Source organism: Stenella coeruleoalba (genome assembly GCF_951394435.1).
Source record: "Stenella coeruleoalba genome assembly, chromosome: 4".
NCBI lineage: Eukaryota > Metazoa > Chordata > Mammalia > Artiodactyla > Delphinidae > Stenella > Stenella coeruleoalba.
This window is the reverse complement of record NC_137149.1, coordinates 115,030,769-115,048,221: the sequence shown is the minus strand read 5'-3', so window position 1 is coordinate 115,048,221 and position 17,453 is coordinate 115,030,769. Positions and strand designations below refer to the sequence as shown.

Genomic DNA, 17,453 nt, shown 5'->3' with positions numbered 1-17,453 from the left:
ACAAGAGAAGCCACTGCAATGAGAAGCCTGCTCACTGCAAGGAAGAGTAGCCCCCGCTTGCTGCAACTAGAGAAAGCCCTCGTGCAGCAACAAAGACCCAACGCAGCCAAAAATAAATAAATAAATATTTAAAAAAAAAACAGATGATCAGAAGTGCATGAATTTTACTAACCTGACAATGGGATTAATACATCAAGGTTCAAAAGGTAATAATTTTTAAAAATTGTATGTCAATAATGCTAGGGCTTATAAAACCTTTGGCTTATCTCAAACCACATATGCCAGAATCACAGATAAATTAACAGCTCTAGACTCTAACCACCTAAACTGGTTTGGACAGACAGACCCTTAACACTGGCCACATGCCAGATGCAAACGTCCTTTCTCCCACACAGGCTCCATACCTAAACATGAGGCAAAGATCAAAGATCAAGAAAAAATAATCCACCTGATAAGGATTTATTTCAAATTTTTCTCATCCTTGCACAAATTATTCAATGTTGCTTATAAGATGCTAAGTCATAATCAGGATAGAGTCATTTTTTGTTCATCAAGATAAATACCTTTTATATACCACATGCAGCGCCTTAAAACATGAACTCCAAAATGACTCAACCGTCTGGACATCTTCAAAGATTATGTATTTTAATGATATGAAGTTACAGCAAATAACATAATTACTAATGCTTCTGGAGTAACTAGCTTTTCTCCAAACAAGAACTTAAAAAACCACTTCAAGTGTGATGTCCATCTAGTTCTATAGGATATTCTTATAATAAAGCTACTAGATTATCTCAAACTAGTTGACCTCAATGGCTTCTTCCATATTAAATTTTAAATAAGTTCTTCATCTGTTCTACACTCAACTTATATAGAGTAAAACATAATTTAACTGGCATGATTAAAAATGGATGTTCTCATTGGTCAAATATTTTGGTTAAAATTATGAGGCTTACCGAGTTCTAACTTAAAACATAATAAAATACAGTTAAGATCAAAACTCAATTGTAAATAATTTAAAATTTTACAGTAATTATTAATGTAAAAGAAAGTCATCATTTTGCCTCTGGATAATAACAATAAACTAAAATTATCACTATTCTGGTAAAGTGATAAAATACTAAGTTAACAGATCTCTAGGTATTAGAATGTCAGATAAATTCACTCCCATGATAGGATTTTCATTGCTATACCATAAACAACCACTAATCCTAAAGGTTTGATTCAAGGCATTTTTTTTTTTTAAGTTTTAACAAGTGTTTCCCAAGCACATCCTCTGCCAAAACCCTTTTAGACACAAAGGACTTAATGCTCTACCTCATAAGAGAAACAGAATTCAAGTGGAAAAACAGTAAGCTTTCTGTAGACTCTGCTATGAGAAATATCTGCAGCCACCACAGTCAAACCAATGGAAAAGGCTGTTATAAATCGAAGATATGAAACAGTACTGCCATCACTCCAGAGTGCTGTCTCCAAACTAATCCAAATACACAAGACTTGTTGGGTGGAGAGAAATCAATAGCAAATTAAGAATCTTTTTTTTTTTTTGGTCACAAATAATACATCCTGGTTATAAAGACTGAGAATATAGAGTAAGGGAAAGATTACATGAGCACTTTTTATCCAGCGATCCCAAACAATCTCAAATGAGTTCTTCTTCCTCACAGCCTGAAGTCTTTTTATTGCTGTTCCATTTTCTGGCTAATGTTCATAGAGCACTTTAATATTTTTAGAAGCTTTAACTAGTATATTTTACAACATTTCTACGAGGTGTCAAAGCATCACTAGCCTCATTTAATAGCTGTAAAACAGACAGAAACGCTAATGTCTTACTCAAGGCCATTAGTGAAGTCAATAGTAAGTTCAAGATTTGAGCTTTGAATTCTAATAGGACAACTAGCCAGAGTCCACCGGCCCATGAACTTTCTAGCAGACGGCCAATCTAAGGGCTCCTTATTATGTTGAGTTGTTCAACAATAATTTAAATATGCAATATTATATACTCACTTAAATTATTTTATGCTAAGATGCCACTGTAAAAATTTGTAAAACTGTTCAGTAGATGTTTTGTTCACCTTGAAGATGAGCCTTCCTTCTACTGAACTCCTTTGGTACTTGGGCAACTTCTAAATGCGTGGCTGAGAAAGGAGAATGGTCATTCAATCAGGATAACTAAAGGGCAGATCTAGAACATGACTGTAACCAAGCTTAAACCATAATCAAGTGTACAGTTATAGTCTCTGTCAGAAAAAATTATTTTTAACATAAGGTGCAAAATGGTCCATGTTATTCAATTTCCATATGGAGACAGATGGATAGTTCAAAAATACTACAGCCCTCTACCCTCTGGTTGGAATTCTGGCCTCAACAAGCACTGTGGCTGGTATAGTTTGTCACATGCTCAAGTGATTGAGGGTAGAAAAGACAACTACTGAATATCAAATGTTCAGAAATGGGTTATCTGAAGAGCAGTTATTTGTCAGAGTTTTTCTGGATACCACACAGTGTGGAGAGACACTGGATTTGATGGCACTCAATCAATATTCTAGTCACTAGAAATGTGTGTTTGATAGTTCATTACAGCCCTCTCTTATCCATTTGAAGCAAACCCCCTTCTCTGTGACTCCACACTAACCACACAATCCTCTGATTACTAATTATATCACTTAGATACCTAGATCCTAAGAATGATGCACACTGGCTAATGTACACATATATACAGTCACTAGAAACACCCAATTACATGTAAAGTAAGAGGCTTTACATTTCTCAGGACAGAAGCCTTGCCTGTCTTGTTTGATATTGCATCACCAACAGCTGGAACATTGTCTGGCACAAAATGGATGCTCCATAAATTTTTAATGAATTATTATTGAAAATTGGAATTTATCAGGACCAATACTGGCAGTGGAAAAACAGGCAAGCTCAATAGCTTAGAAGTATGAAAGGGAAAGAGCAAGCCATGTATAAAAAGCAGTAAAATCGTTATTAATTTTTATGTGAACTAGCCTGGTCTAGCTGCAGACCTTAAAAGCCTTAAATCTTCAAGTTCAGTCCAATTCAGTCCTAAACTGATCCTGACCAAGACTGCAAAGTTTATTAGGAGCCTAATCAATGATTATGGTCCGTCATTAATCCTGCTGCACTAAATGTGGTGTGCTCCCCCAAAGCACCCCCACACTTACCAAGCCACAATGTGAACCCTAAAGCCCCACAGAACTGAGCATGACCCCAGATTCTGGGTTTGCTGTCTGTTCCATAACAGACACCACAATCCCAAACTTACTTAGCTCTGGTCATTACAACTGCCTAGCCCTTACCAAGTCTCTTTCCAGACAAGCCAGAACACAGGAGCTGTACGCTCGGATCACTGTTCACTCAGGGGAGCTCTTCCTGAATCAAAGACATTGTCATCAGCCTAACAGTAGGCACCACCACAAGACCCTGCTGCCATGCATCCTGAAGCACCTCATTCATACCTGAATTTGTCACTCATCCTTGAACATTTTAATTTGGAATGCATGCCACCCTCAATTTAAAAAATATTTATTGAGTGCTTGCCACCCGCCCTGCCCCAAATTACGCCCTCATTCCTAGCCCCATTTATTTCTGGCTCAAGCCTCAATCCCAACTGGGCTCTTAATGAAGTCCCAGCATGTCTCACCTCTATATAAACCAGTTATCTAATCACAGTGTTCCACAAGGTCTTATATAAGAAAGAACAGAATCATCCCCCTTTTTCAGACAAGAAAATCAGGCTCAGAGAGGTTAAGGAATATGGACAAGGTCACATGGCATTTAAATAGCAAAGCCAAGATTCAAATTCAGTTTAAGTCTATACTCTATCCATTACGTTTTGTTCCTTGTTCATTTTTTGTAGCATTAGGACAATCATCAGCATAGGCCTGACTACTGAGCAAATATTCCATCAATGTCTGTTTAACTAATAGGGTGTCTTCAATGTCCATTTTTAAAATAAATATCCATGAACAGGAATCTCATTTCAATGTTTATTTACACAATGCAGAAATACAGCAAAAGCACCCTTTACCAACCTTCCCTTTTAACCTACTGGCCTGACTAACCAACTCTCCCACGCCCTCTGTACACTCTAACAGGCTTGCACAATTCTACTACTCCTCTCCACCTGAGATGCAACTTACCAACTCATGCATGTTAGGTTTGCTCCCAATTTGTTTGGAACACTTGCACTTGTTACTGAAATTATATAACTTGAATAAGTATATGTAATCCAATGACATGTGCATGTAAAAAGAGACCTTTTCTAAGAATGATTTGATCAATGTGTTACCACAAAAAAATTTCTCAATCAAATTAGACGTGTGAGAAATGTCAGAGAAAGTGCATAGTCCGAAGATGACTTTGCACTGAGATTTCTTTTCAAGTGTCTGAGCTCTCGCTGCACTTTAAAAGCACTGGGTAGTTAGAGCTGATGTATCAGTGTGGTGTGGTATGTGCAAGAAAAAGCGTGTGGCTCTCCAAGCAGCGGGCCATACTTAGTTTTACAACGAAAGACTAGCATACAACTGTACAGTTACATGTTTGGGGTTAAAATAAAATATTTAGGGTATACAAGTACTCCTTTTTAACCGTTTCTCCCCTTCAGTCTTTTTTTGATTAAGTGGTCAACCATATCAACAGAACTCCTATCATGGAAGCCCCTCCTAAGATGCCCTCCTTTCAGGAGCCCTCAGGGGTAGAAGGCTCCACAATGACACACTGCTGTCACTTCTGGTCCCATCTCAAACAACAAACACCCTGCCCTACACCACCAAGGAAATGGACACACGACCTTCGATTTTCTACTGTACTGAGGTTGTGTTAAACACTCTAGTGTGTTTATTACCAATAATTAATTTTAACTATCTCTTGAAAAACTCTTGTTTAAATTCTGTTCCTTTTTCGAACGAAAGTGAGTTATCTGTAATGAGGTGGATGGAGCCAGAATCTGTCATACAGAGTGAAGTAAGTCAGAAAGAGAAAAACAAATGCCATATGCTAATGCACATATATGGAATCTAAAAGACGGTACTGATGAACCTAGTGGCAGGGTAGGAATAAAGAGGCAGATGTAGAGAATGGACTTGAGGACACAGGGCAGGTAGGGGAAGCTGGGATGAAGTGAGAGAGTAGCACTGACATATATACACTACCAATTGTAAAACAGATAGCTAGTGGGAAGCTGCTGCATAGCACAGGGAGATCAGCTCAATGCTTTGTGACCACCTAGAGGGGTGGGACAGAAAAGATAGGAGGGAGGCTCAAGAGGGAGGGGATATGGGGATATATGTACATGTACAGCTGATTCACTTTGTTGTACAGCAGAAACTAACTCTACATTGTAAAGCAATTATACTCCAACAAAGATATTAAAAAATAAATAAATTCTGCTCTTTTTTTAAAGAGATGAGACTTTCTATCTCAAATAATTCCAGTTTATGCAACATAAAAGTTTAAAAAGTTCATGAACGGTTTAAAACACATCCATTCAAAATTATCAGATGCTTCTTCAATTCTGAGATGATAAAAGTTCTAATGTAGACAGAACCTATAGATGAACACTTATAATATTAATTTGGGAATAAGATCATTTACTTACATTGGTACTATTAATAGCCTTACCTTAGTTTTTCACACTTACATCAGGTGAAAAACTCTTATCTACTTTTAGCAAGCCAAAACAAATACCTAAAAGCTGAGAAGTAAAAACATATGTAACAAAACCACAAATTTAGCAATAAAGTAAATGTTTTAAAAAACTCAAGATCCTTTAGGATTCTCCAAAATGTTCATCAACACATCAAAAGAAGAATAATAAACCTTCAATAATTTTGGTGATACTGAAAAAATGTTTTTCAGTTATAAATGTACCTTTATTTTTGAATATACAAACTTTCTTTTTCAATAACACTAGTAGTTAATGACAACTTAATAGTTGCTGTGTGATGCTGAACTAATAACTTAACCTTTCTGAGCTTCCTCATTTGCAAAATAGAGTAATACCTATCTAATATGCTGGTGAATATCGACTAAGACATATGTAAAATGCCTAGCACACAGCTGAAGATAAACCCATGTGAAAACCCTTCAAATACACACACGCACAAACATACACAAAAAGTCAAGTATTCTTAATGGGGAAGGTGGGAGGAGACAAAGTACATGCATTCTCTGAACATGTATGTCAAACTTCATGCATATATACTTTAGTGCCATTTACTTGGGAAAGAGTTCAGTTTTTCATTAGCTTCTCAAAGAAGTCCATGACCCCAAAAAAGTTTATCTCCTTTTATAGTAGGCTTTGGCTTTATTTTCTCTGGTCCCATATATATAAAGTTTATAAAATTTGATTGGATACTTTAAACACAAGTAATTTAAATTATTCAACAGCAACAACAGCAAAAAAATTCAATTAAAAGTGTGGTCATGGTAAAATATGTATTCTCCTTTTATTTCTCTTTAAAAAAAAAAACAAATTCATTTGGCTCAAATTATTCCCCAACATTACCATAATTAAAAGCAACCATCCAAACTCAAAATCAAAGTTTGAAAACCAAAACAAAAAAACAACAGCAATAACAAAAGAAAAAATAATCAGGAAACCCTAAACAGCCAGAATTAAAACCCTATTACTTATATAATAAATGACAATTGTCCCTTCTTTAGAGTTAATCTTTCAAACTACTTCATTCCTTCATTTTGACTCAAAGTTAACAACATTCACTTCAAACAGTTATTATATATATTTTAAATCTGTGTAATAAGGAGACTGCATACTATCACAGAAGGGACCCTTAACTAGGAATCAGGGAAACCAGGGTTATGGTCCTGTTCTGTCACCAACTGACTCTAAGACAGCTGGACCTCAGCATTCTATGGCACTTTGCTTCTACATAAAAACATGCAGTCCCAAAGTAGAAGACTAAGATACCTGCTATCCTAAGACTACTTTATTACTAAAACAGAAATGTACAAAAGGGAGGTTACCTGACAAGAGATTTGATTCTAGGTCTAATGAGAAAATATACCGACAACAATAAACCTTTGAATTACAGAAAGTTCCGTCCCCACTGTCAACACTCTCAGAGCAGATATACTCAGAGCAGAGCTTCTAGTTGGGGCCATTTAAAACTTTAGCTTCACATTAATAAGAATAACAGATACCTCCCCAGAACTGCTCCTTTCCTTAAGGTGAACAGCACTTAGAAGAAAGATTTAACAAAGTACAGACAGACAAAAATATACAAAATAGAGGAAAGAGCAGTTTAGTGTGTCTTGATAGGTAAGCCCTTACTCTGTGTTTCAATAAAAAATACTTGTTATGGGGCTTCCCTGGTTGCACAGTGGTTAAGAATCCACCTACCAATGCAGAGGACACGGGTTCAAGCCCTGGTCCGGGAAGATCCCCCATGCCGCAAAGCAACTAAGCCCATGCGCCACAACTACTGAGCCTGTGCTCTAGAACCCACTGGCCACAACTACTGAGCCCATGTGCCACAACTACTGAAGCTCGTGTGCCTAAAAGCCCATGCTCCACAACAAGACAAGCCACTGCAATGAGAGAAGCCCGCACACCACAACGAAGAGTAGCCCCTGCTTGCCGCAACTAGAGAGAGCCCACGTGCAGCAATGAAGACCCAATGCAGCCAAAAATAAATTAATAAAATAAATAAATTTTAAAAATAAGAATAATAGAAAGAATTTTAAAAAATATTTGTTATGGAAAAGGTAGCTTATTTTAGTCAATTTTATTTCCAAACTGACTTTTGCAAAACAAGTATTTTTCAATGGAGTATAAAATAAGGCTTTATATACCAAGATACCCCTACAGTGAAGAAACATCCCGCTTCCAAAAAAGAACAAAAACAATGTGAATGTTAAGCATTTAATGAGTCTGCCAAGTACAACTTTTTCAATGTATTCCTGTTAGAGCTAGCAATATACACAAAGGCAAATTGGCAGGGCAAGAGGTTTTCTGAGAGGTGTGATGACTAACACTTCAGGACTGGAATATGACAGTTACTAAAAGAAACATGAGAAGCGTTCTCCCAGTTCCTCACAGGCCAATGTCTCTACCACAAGAGCTACTACAAACAGCATTCAGAGCTGAATTCACACACTCCAGTCTTGTAGGCCTAAACCACCTTTTGCAATTTTCCCCCATGTGACACATTATGTGAATCAAAGAAACCAATCAGTAATTCATTTACTAAAGGTCAGATATAGGGTACAGTGAGACTCAGGCACTCAAATGAATAAAAACAAGGAGCAAACGAAACCCAAGATAAGGGTCTTGTTGAAACCAATGCCCCAGAATCCAGCAAATAGCACACCTGTACAGAAAAGACCAGAATGAGATGACACGTACCAAACATTTTCCTCCATGCTAAAAAAAGGTTCACATAGCATCTGATTCACACCTTTGTACATGACTTCAGGATCAACCAAGGCTTTTCAAATGCTTTACCTCATGAATGGGACTTCCAAGCAGAGGTTAACTGAGGCCATCTAAGGATCACCAGGAGGCCTTACCACTGCCAGTATTTAAGATTTAATAACAGCATGCTCTAACAAGTTAAAGTGAAAAGATTTCAGTCTCCAAATTCAAATATTTTGCAGCATATTTCAACTAGCTACAAGGGACAAAAGATTTCCTATTTGTACAAGTAGAATTTAGAGATTATTTCTTAAGAAGTTAGTCCTAGTTCTTTTTGCTGTCCTCAAAATACAGTCTACCTATTGGCAGGAGTATAAATAAATACAAACTTTTAGATGGCCATTTGGCATACCTATCAGAAATTAAAACATGAATGTACCTTTTGATCCAGCTATTACATGTTGAGGAATCTATCCCATGAAATTTTTGGATGCAAATATAAAAATGTTCATTCACTGCAACATTTTTGTAAAGGTGAAAAATCATATATGCTGATTAACATACAGGACACCACACAAAAGAATGAGCTGGACTCATATGTATTGACATGTAAAGAACTCCAAGACACTTTGTTCAGTGAAAAAAGCAAAGTTACAGAACAACAGGTATAGTAAAAGTATACTTATGTCAAGAAAATTGTGTGTGTGTGTGTGTGTGTGTGTGTGTGTGTGTAACTGCATAGAAAATGTTCTTAAAGATTAACACCAAACAGATAACAGAGGCTACCCTATGGGGAAAGAGAGTAAATCACAGAGTGTGGGATTGGTGAGTGCGAAGAGAAGTACAGTTTTAAAGAGGGACTTTCACTTTCTACTCCACATCTACCTCTATTAGTTAAACATTTACATCATATATATAAAACATTTGTTCTTTATAGAAAGTAAGAGAGGTGCGATGCCAACTTTTAGCTAAAATCTAGAATCACTAATAGAGGATGCTGAAATAGTCAAAGAAGTAAAGGCTGTTGGCTGCCAAAAACACCCTTTACAGACTTAACCTTCTACGGAATAAAGGAAAATATGGGTAGCACTGTAGTTATAAATGAACATGACCGTGTCTTCATAAAATAACAAGCATCATTCAGAGAACTAAAGGATTTGTATCTTAGAACTTTGAGAATATAAAAGATACTGAAATCAGGAACATTATTAAAAAGCTATAATCATTATAATGTCTCTTAGAAATACAGTTTTAACAACAAATCCTATTACTTTGGTACAAAGTGTCTATGTATAGGTATGCCCTGTTGCATTAGAACACTGACATGTGTAAAGGACCAAGTGATATGAGGCGTCACCCTTACCTGTACATTCTCTTCTGTCACCTGAATCTCCGCCGTATAAACATAGTCAATCAGCATCCTCAGGGTCCAGCCGTCCACCTCCTTGATTCGAACTCTCTTTGCTCGGCTCTCACTCATCTCACCTGAAACACAAGGAGCAAGGCTGACGCTGCAGCAGACACCCAGCAGGAAGACCAAAACCCAGTCAGACGGGCACTCACTGTATTCAGGAGGCAACATGGTCAGCCACTTCAGCAGGCCTACAACATTCCCCTACCTCCCCTAAAAGCTTACCTGAGGAAACCATACAAGGTACTTCTGTTACCCACTTGTACCTGGAAATCACATCATGGCGATGAATATGCCACGTGTCCAACTGCATGAACTCTTAATACCTGTAGAATTATAGGTTCAGGACCCAATGCGGTCCATGCCTTTTTTTGGTCCAATGTGTGGACAAAGAATGTCACCTGCCATAGCAGTAAACAAAGGATGTTGCAGCCATCAGCCATTGCAGGCCACCCCAGACTGTGCACATGAGGGGATTCAGAATGGGAAAAAAAAATAGGATACTGGCCCTAGATAGTTAAGGTGTGTATCAAAGGAATGATTTCAATGAGCCTAGATGCTTGTTATCTTCCCATACGTAGAAAAGTGCTAAATTTATTAACTTGTCTGACAATTAACTTGTCTTTAATTGACAATAATCTTTTGATGTTCCGACTACCTGGTTCTTTTGCAAAAACTCCTACATATTCTGGCTCCTCCCTGACCTCTTTGGAGCAGTCCCTCAGAGAGATCTGAGAGGCTGCCTCCTGGGGTGAAGTCCTCCGAAAGTCCGCTGAATAAAGCATAATTCGCAGCTTCTAGGTTGTGCATTTTTTTAGTTGACAATGCTTTAGAGCAGTTTCTTTTCCTTTTGACTTTCTATTCAAGACTAGAACACAGTGTTACCCCGTGAGGCTAACTTCCAAGTTCCTGGTACTCACTCACAAGCACGCCAGTGCCTGCCCCTGCCCTCTGGGAAGACACACCTCTCAGATAGGAAACAATCAGAACACAAATTACAGAAGACGCCCAGGAAATGAAAGACAAAAGAGGGGTGTTAAAGAGGTGAGTCAATGGCCAAGGCAGATGGCAATGGGCCTTCTAGCCCAAGTTCCGTTCCTATTTGTCATCTGCAGCAACTTCATCTTGAAGTCATTTCCATACCAGTATTTATTACTAAAGCCAGATGCCCTTCTACATCACTGCCTGCTAAATAAGTGGTACAAGACCTCCCTCTTACTATCCACTGAACTAGTTAAGCATTCAGGGATCATAAATAAGATCCTCTCTTGTATAAAGAAACGGGGAAGCAGAAAAGAGAAGGGATGGCCCCTAAACCCAGGGGACTCATGGAGAGTTAGAAGCAGGTTTGGGCACATATGTGCGCACATAAAATGGCCCAAGAATAGGGAAACATAAGCAATTGAGTGGGCAAAGAAAACTCAATTAAAAACAAGACAGTCTAAAAATAATGTTGAGTGTTAGGGGACACCTTAGCAAAAAGGTTTAGTTCTACATTCATCAGGTTTCAAAGATAAAGGAAGTATGAAAAACAATGCCACCATCCCTCACCTGTTAGAAAAACAACACAATGGCCTCAAGATTTCTTGAAAGTTCATTTCTTTTTCAGGTACAGTATACTGTCAGTGACCATAAATTATCAGAAAAGGCTATAGGAATCCATAATTATACAAAATTCCTTTGCAAACATAAACACTGGGAAGAGAGAAATAATAATAGTGAAGTATTAGTAACTACCTGCTTCCCTGGAGATTGTCTCTGACAAAAGCTCAAAAAAAGCTGTTCTCCTAAGAGCTAAAATATCTGAAAAACTATTATGCTACTTCCCAGGGGGGAAAACATCCACTGGTATTACAAGGGAAGAGAGAAAATTGATGATATGCTCCTGTTATATGTCTATATAGCAGGAAGACAAGGGATTGGGCTATGTATCTGCTGCCTCAGCACGTTTTGGGGTTCTTTTTTTTTTTCCTTTCATGAAAAAGGGGAAAGCATGTTTTTTCCCCCCTTAAAGAAAAGGGTAAAAAAAGCAAGGTCGAGGAATATGGAAACATAATTCTTCATGTACATATAAGGCACCTTCCTCTGTCCTAGTCTCTCTGGATCTTGTAGCTAGATGGGATTTGTGTCATCTGAAAGCTCTTTTGTGGTAAAGTGAGGACACTTTGGTAATTCCCACTTGGACTTTAGCGAGAGGCCACTCTAATTCATCTCTAGGGCCCCGGCGATGTGCAAAGCCCCACAGGGCCCGGCCACACAAGCATAAAGCCATGTACTTAGTTCTCAAGGAATTCAGGACTTAGGCATGATTTAGACAAAAACAAGTTTGACTTTAATTTACATGTATGACTGAAAAATTATCAGTTCTCTGCCAAGGAGTTTTTAATATTATAGTTTTTAAGGTATTGCTATAAGATACACTGTGCTGATTCACATTCCTTAAGTGTCATTTTTAATATTAATTCTTTCTCTCCCAAGAAAACTGTATCTACTTCCAACAAATTCTATCTCTATCACACACTGCTTTAGAAATGCTTTAATCTTGGGGCTTCCCTGGTGGCGCAGTGGTTGAGAGTCCGCCTGCCAATGCAGGGGACACGGGTTCGTGCCCCGGTCCGGGAAGATCCCACATGCCGCGGAGCGGCTGGGCCTGTGAGCCATGGCCACTGGGCCTGTGCGTCCGAGCTTGTGCTCCGCAACGGGAGAGGCCACAACAGTGAGAGGCCCGCGTACCGCAAAAAAAAAAAAAAAAAAAAAAAAAAAAGGAAATGCTTTAATCTTTATTTTTCGTATTAATTTACAAAAACAAATAGCTTGCCGCAGACTGTGTTAATAGTTTAAAAATTCCAATAACTATGAAAAACCAAAACACGTACCAAAGAGAGCTGTAAAAGCTACTTAGAGCTAATTCTAGTTGTTAAATATTATCTTACTTCTGTCCTTTGCTGTGTTTATAGAGATTTATTTTTGATAATGAGTTTTGTTTTTCTTTCTTTCTTTTTTTGGCCGTGCCATGTGGCTTGTGGGATCTTGGTTCTCCTACTAAGGACTGAACCCAGGCCCACAGCAGTGAAAACGCCAAGTCAGAACCACTGGACCGCCAAGGAATTCCTGATAATGAATTTTTAAAAGATACCCAGTGATACTGTAAAGAGTTTAATCTCATAACATTTTTTTAACTTCCTGTCTTAGTGTTCTTCTCCTGTGTTTGATCATGTATTATAGAACTGAAGCTATACTATGATATCCACACAGATATCGCCACCCTCACCTCCTCTCCATCCCTACTGCCACTGTGCCACCTCTTCCTTCTTCCTCACCTCCAGGATGGACTCCACACATCTGACCATGGCACTCAAAAGCCTTCAGCTACTCCCAGACCAGGCATGCAGGCCTGTCCATGTCCCACCCCTGCCTCACTATCCAGCCTCCACACTCTCTCTCCCACTTCTAGTCTTAATTTATATAAGAAAGGAACTTTGTGTAGTTTCCCATACACACCCAGCAATTTCCTACCTCGATGCCTCTGTCGAGCTTCCTCATCTCTGTCTCCTCATGCCCTCATTCCCCAGGCTAACCCCCACATATTCTTCGAGATTCAGCTGGAACCTCTCCAAGCAGCCTTGCCTGCTGATGACCCAAGGCTGGGTTAGGTTCTCACCCTAGGTTACCTCCTGCAAATCCACTCTGTCATAATAATATCTGGTTCTCCCCACCTGGATTCTTGAGCTTCCTGAGAGCAGGGATGACATCTTTCTTACCTCTGTATCCCACAGTGCCTGACATATGGTAGATACCCAATAAATAATGGCTGTTTGAATGAATGACTAGAAAAGCGAAAAGTAAAACAAGTGCCAATTTTAAATGTAGCACCTTTACTTAACACAATTACTAACACTTAAGTTAGTCTTGAATATGGGTATTCTAGCTCTGAAGGATTTCAGTCAACAAACATTTATTGAACATCCACTATACAGGCCGAGCTAAGCACTTTCACTAATGAACACTGCACCATCTCTACTGTTTTTGAGAAAAGAAATGAAGTCCTCCAAATCATAAAAGCTTACGGACACATGTATGGATAGAAACAACTCCATCTCAAGGAACTTAATCAGGACTCCTGAAGCCCAGAACAAACTGGTGACTGTATTTACCCATTCTGAAGTTCTAAAAAGTGAATAGGTTTAAGAGAGCAAACCCTAGGATCAATTAAAAACTCATGTGACTCTAATTTCAGTTATTGCTCAGCACATAAATTGAAAAAATAATAGAAATATAATACAGTACACTTTATACTATGTTGAAACCCTAAGAATTGAATGACAAGTTTACAGCCACATTTAATAAATAAATTTTATTCCATTACTCTTCAAGTTATACTTGTCACCTACTCCAATCATTGTTGCCCTTTTGCTCATTATTAGTCTCAGGTTACAAAGAAGCTACTGACACAATGGTATCTTCATTCTGGCAAGATGACCCGAATGCCCCTGCCAGGCACTGGCTATGGTGGCATGGTACATAATTCCCCAATTCTACAAAAAATCTGAGGCAAACATGGTAACTACATTACCCCGCCAGTTTGGCTCTAGTTTGAGTAACTTCTGGAACAGGTCTCCCAGTTCCTAAAAGAAAAATAGGAAAGAGACAACCCCTCTCCTTCCTCGAGATGTTGGGTCCACTCTCGTAGGCATCTTGCATTCATGGGGGAAGCAACCATAGGATAAAATTTTTAGTGAGGACAGCTGGGTGGTGAAACAGAAGGAAGAGGATCCCTGATGATCCGATCATACCTGGTGCCCAGCCTATTTTCCAGTTATGAGAGAATATATTTCCTTGCTACTTAAACCAGCTTAAGGGGAGTTTTCTGTTATATGCAGACTGAAGTTATATGCACTTTATGTGCAATGCCCTATTTAATGTTCTTCACAGCAGTCAGCGATATAAGAAATTACCTTTTCTTTATGTTTCCTCTCTAACCATTCCTCCTCTCCCCAAAGCCTAGGATAACACCTAGCACACAGAAGATGCTCAATGAGTACTCCTTCATGAAGGAAAGCACAAATCTTAGACAAATACAACATGCACACAACTTTTAAAATATCTCACATCTTAATCATTCAAATGATAATCTATCTTTTCCTATTCTACCTTACTAAATCATGTTCAATGTGACAAAAGAAATGATCAAAAAGCACCCCCAAAAAAGAGTGAAAATAAAAATACAGTATTTCTCACTAGATTTCAGATATGTTATAGCCTGTGGCACCACAGAAGTCTCAAATATATTTGTTAAGAAAAATGGCATTTTAAATGCCACATTTGTACACAAACAAGTAATTTAAAAACACAAGAACTCAGGACTTCCCGGGAGGTCCATGGTTAAGGGACCATGCTTCCTTCGCAGGGGGCATGGGTTCGATCCCTGGTAGGGTAACTAAGATCCCGCATGCCGCGTGGCATGGCCAAAAAAACCCAAAACAAACCAAACCAAACAAGGATGATAAAATAAATAAATAAAAACACAAGAATGCAATTTGATTTATTCTTTCTCAAGTAACAGTTAAACAACCTGGCCTTGATCTAAATTGGCCTGTATTTCACAAAAGAAAAACCTGTGACTACATCACAGAATTACTTTTCACCTCCATTCTTCTACCCAAATACTTGGAACTACAATGAGTAACAGAATTCTTTTTTAGGTGATATAGTTTGAAAGAAAAATTCACCTACAGTTTAGGGGAGATGAAAAACAAGGGCCAAAAAGAATATCTGTAGAGTCCCCATTTCCTAATAGGCGAGTCACAGGGAATAATAGGAGTACAAGGCAGCCCTGTGCCACTGCAGACACTTCTGCTTACTGCTGATCATTGAGCCAGAGTACACAAACATCACGGTGTGTGATGGGGTGGAAGCATGCCAAGGTCTACTTGTGGGCCTCGCCATATTTTTTATGACAGATAATATAAACATAATAGGACTTCAGACCAGGAAAACAGATAAACAATGGGCTCACAGTCTAGCAAATCTTAAATGAATATATGTACACTAAACCACCTAGACCAGATTTTCATGTCTTCTTTAGGTAAAAAATCTAATCTAATCTCTGCCAAACTGCTGACTATTTAGTGGATTCAAAAGAAGAAAATGAACAAAGATTGCCAGAAAGGTAAATAGCATCCATTGCTGAAGAATCATAAAAGTCTAGCTTACTAATAAGCAAATGAAAAGATGTTCAACATCATTAGTCATTAGGGAAGTGCAAATTAAAACACCCATTAGAATGACCACAATTGGAAAAAAAAAAGATAGCAACAAGCGTTGGCAAGGATGTAGAGAAAGGGGAACAGTCATACATAACATAGGAATATAAAATGATGCAGCCAATTGGGAAAATAGCATAGCAATTTTTTAAAAGTTAAATATAAATTTACCATATGACCCAGGAATTCCACACATAGGTATCTACCACAATGAGACATCTGTCCACACAAAGAACTGCACATGAATTCATAGCAGCATTATTCTTTATTTTAATTTTTATTTCAATTTTGGCTGCATTGGGTCTTCATTGCTGCACGTGAGCTTTCTCTAGTTGTGGCAAGCAGGGGCTACTCTTCGTTGCAGTGCACGGGCTTCTCACTACAGTGGCTTCTCTTGTAGCGGAGCACGGGCTCCAGGCACGCAGGCTTCAGTAGCTGTGGTGCGCAGGCTCAGTAGTTGTGGCTTGCAGGCACTAGAGCACAGGCTCAGTAGTTGTGGCTCACAGGCTTAGCTGCTCCGCGGCATGTGGGATCTTCCCGGACCAGGGATCAAACACATGTCCCTTCATTGGCAGGTGGATTCTTAACCACTGCGCCACCAAGGAAGTCCCCAGCATTATTCTTAATAGCCAAAAATTGGAAACAACATAAATGTCCATCAGCTGGTAAATGAATAGTCAAAATGTGCCATTTTCATACAATGGAATCTACTTAGCAATAAAAAGGAACAGACTGATGATACATACTATGACATGGATGAACCTTAAAATTATTATGTGGGAACAAAAATGTTCTAAAGTTGATTTATGGTGATGGAAGTACTACTCAGTAAATTTACTAAAACTCACTGAACACTACAACATAAAATATGCCTCAATAAAGTTGTAAAAAAAAATCACAATTGAGGTACTCAATTCACATTTTATATGTGTCAGAAATTAACACAGAATCCCTATTTTGTATCTACTTTAGCACCTAGCAATCTAAGATTTGACCAAGTATTCTCAGGCAGAAACAGGCTGAACTGCAAGGACCCACCCACCAGTTAACTGAGATACATACTTAGGAATACTTATAGAATCAAGACATCTTCAGGGCCTCATTCCCATCATTAAGCAAAACTCACTTATTCAGAAATTGCATGTTCGCTGAAACATGAAGAGGTGAGACCCATTAGGCAAAAAAAAAAAGAAAAAGAGAGAAAAGAAAGAAAAGAGGGAAGCTGAAATATAGTTCAGCTTCTTAAGTAAATAGAGAAGAAAAATAGAGACATAATGAGATCTCCCATCTCCAGCATCCACGTCTCTGGATGTCGAAGGCTCAGGGAGTCTGCAGACTCTAAGTATCATCTTTTGAAGGGAAAGGAAACTAACCCTGATCT

The 17,453-nt window shown here is 38.4% G+C and overlaps 1 protein-coding gene across 3 annotated transcripts in view; it reads right to left on the bottom strand.

The window, feature by feature from the left end:
* KLHL2 (kelch like family member 2) overlaps positions 1-17,453 on the bottom strand; it is a 123,611-nt gene that overhangs the window by 71,575 nt on the left and 34,583 nt on the right. For all 3 annotated transcript variants that reach the window (XM_079920730.1, XM_079920731.1, XM_079920733.1), the window contains exon 4: positions 9,762-9,883. In XM_079920730.1, the coding sequence (XP_079776856.1) occupies positions 9,762-9,883 (122 nt within the window). The remainder of the gene's footprint in view (positions 1-9,761; positions 9,884-17,453) is intronic.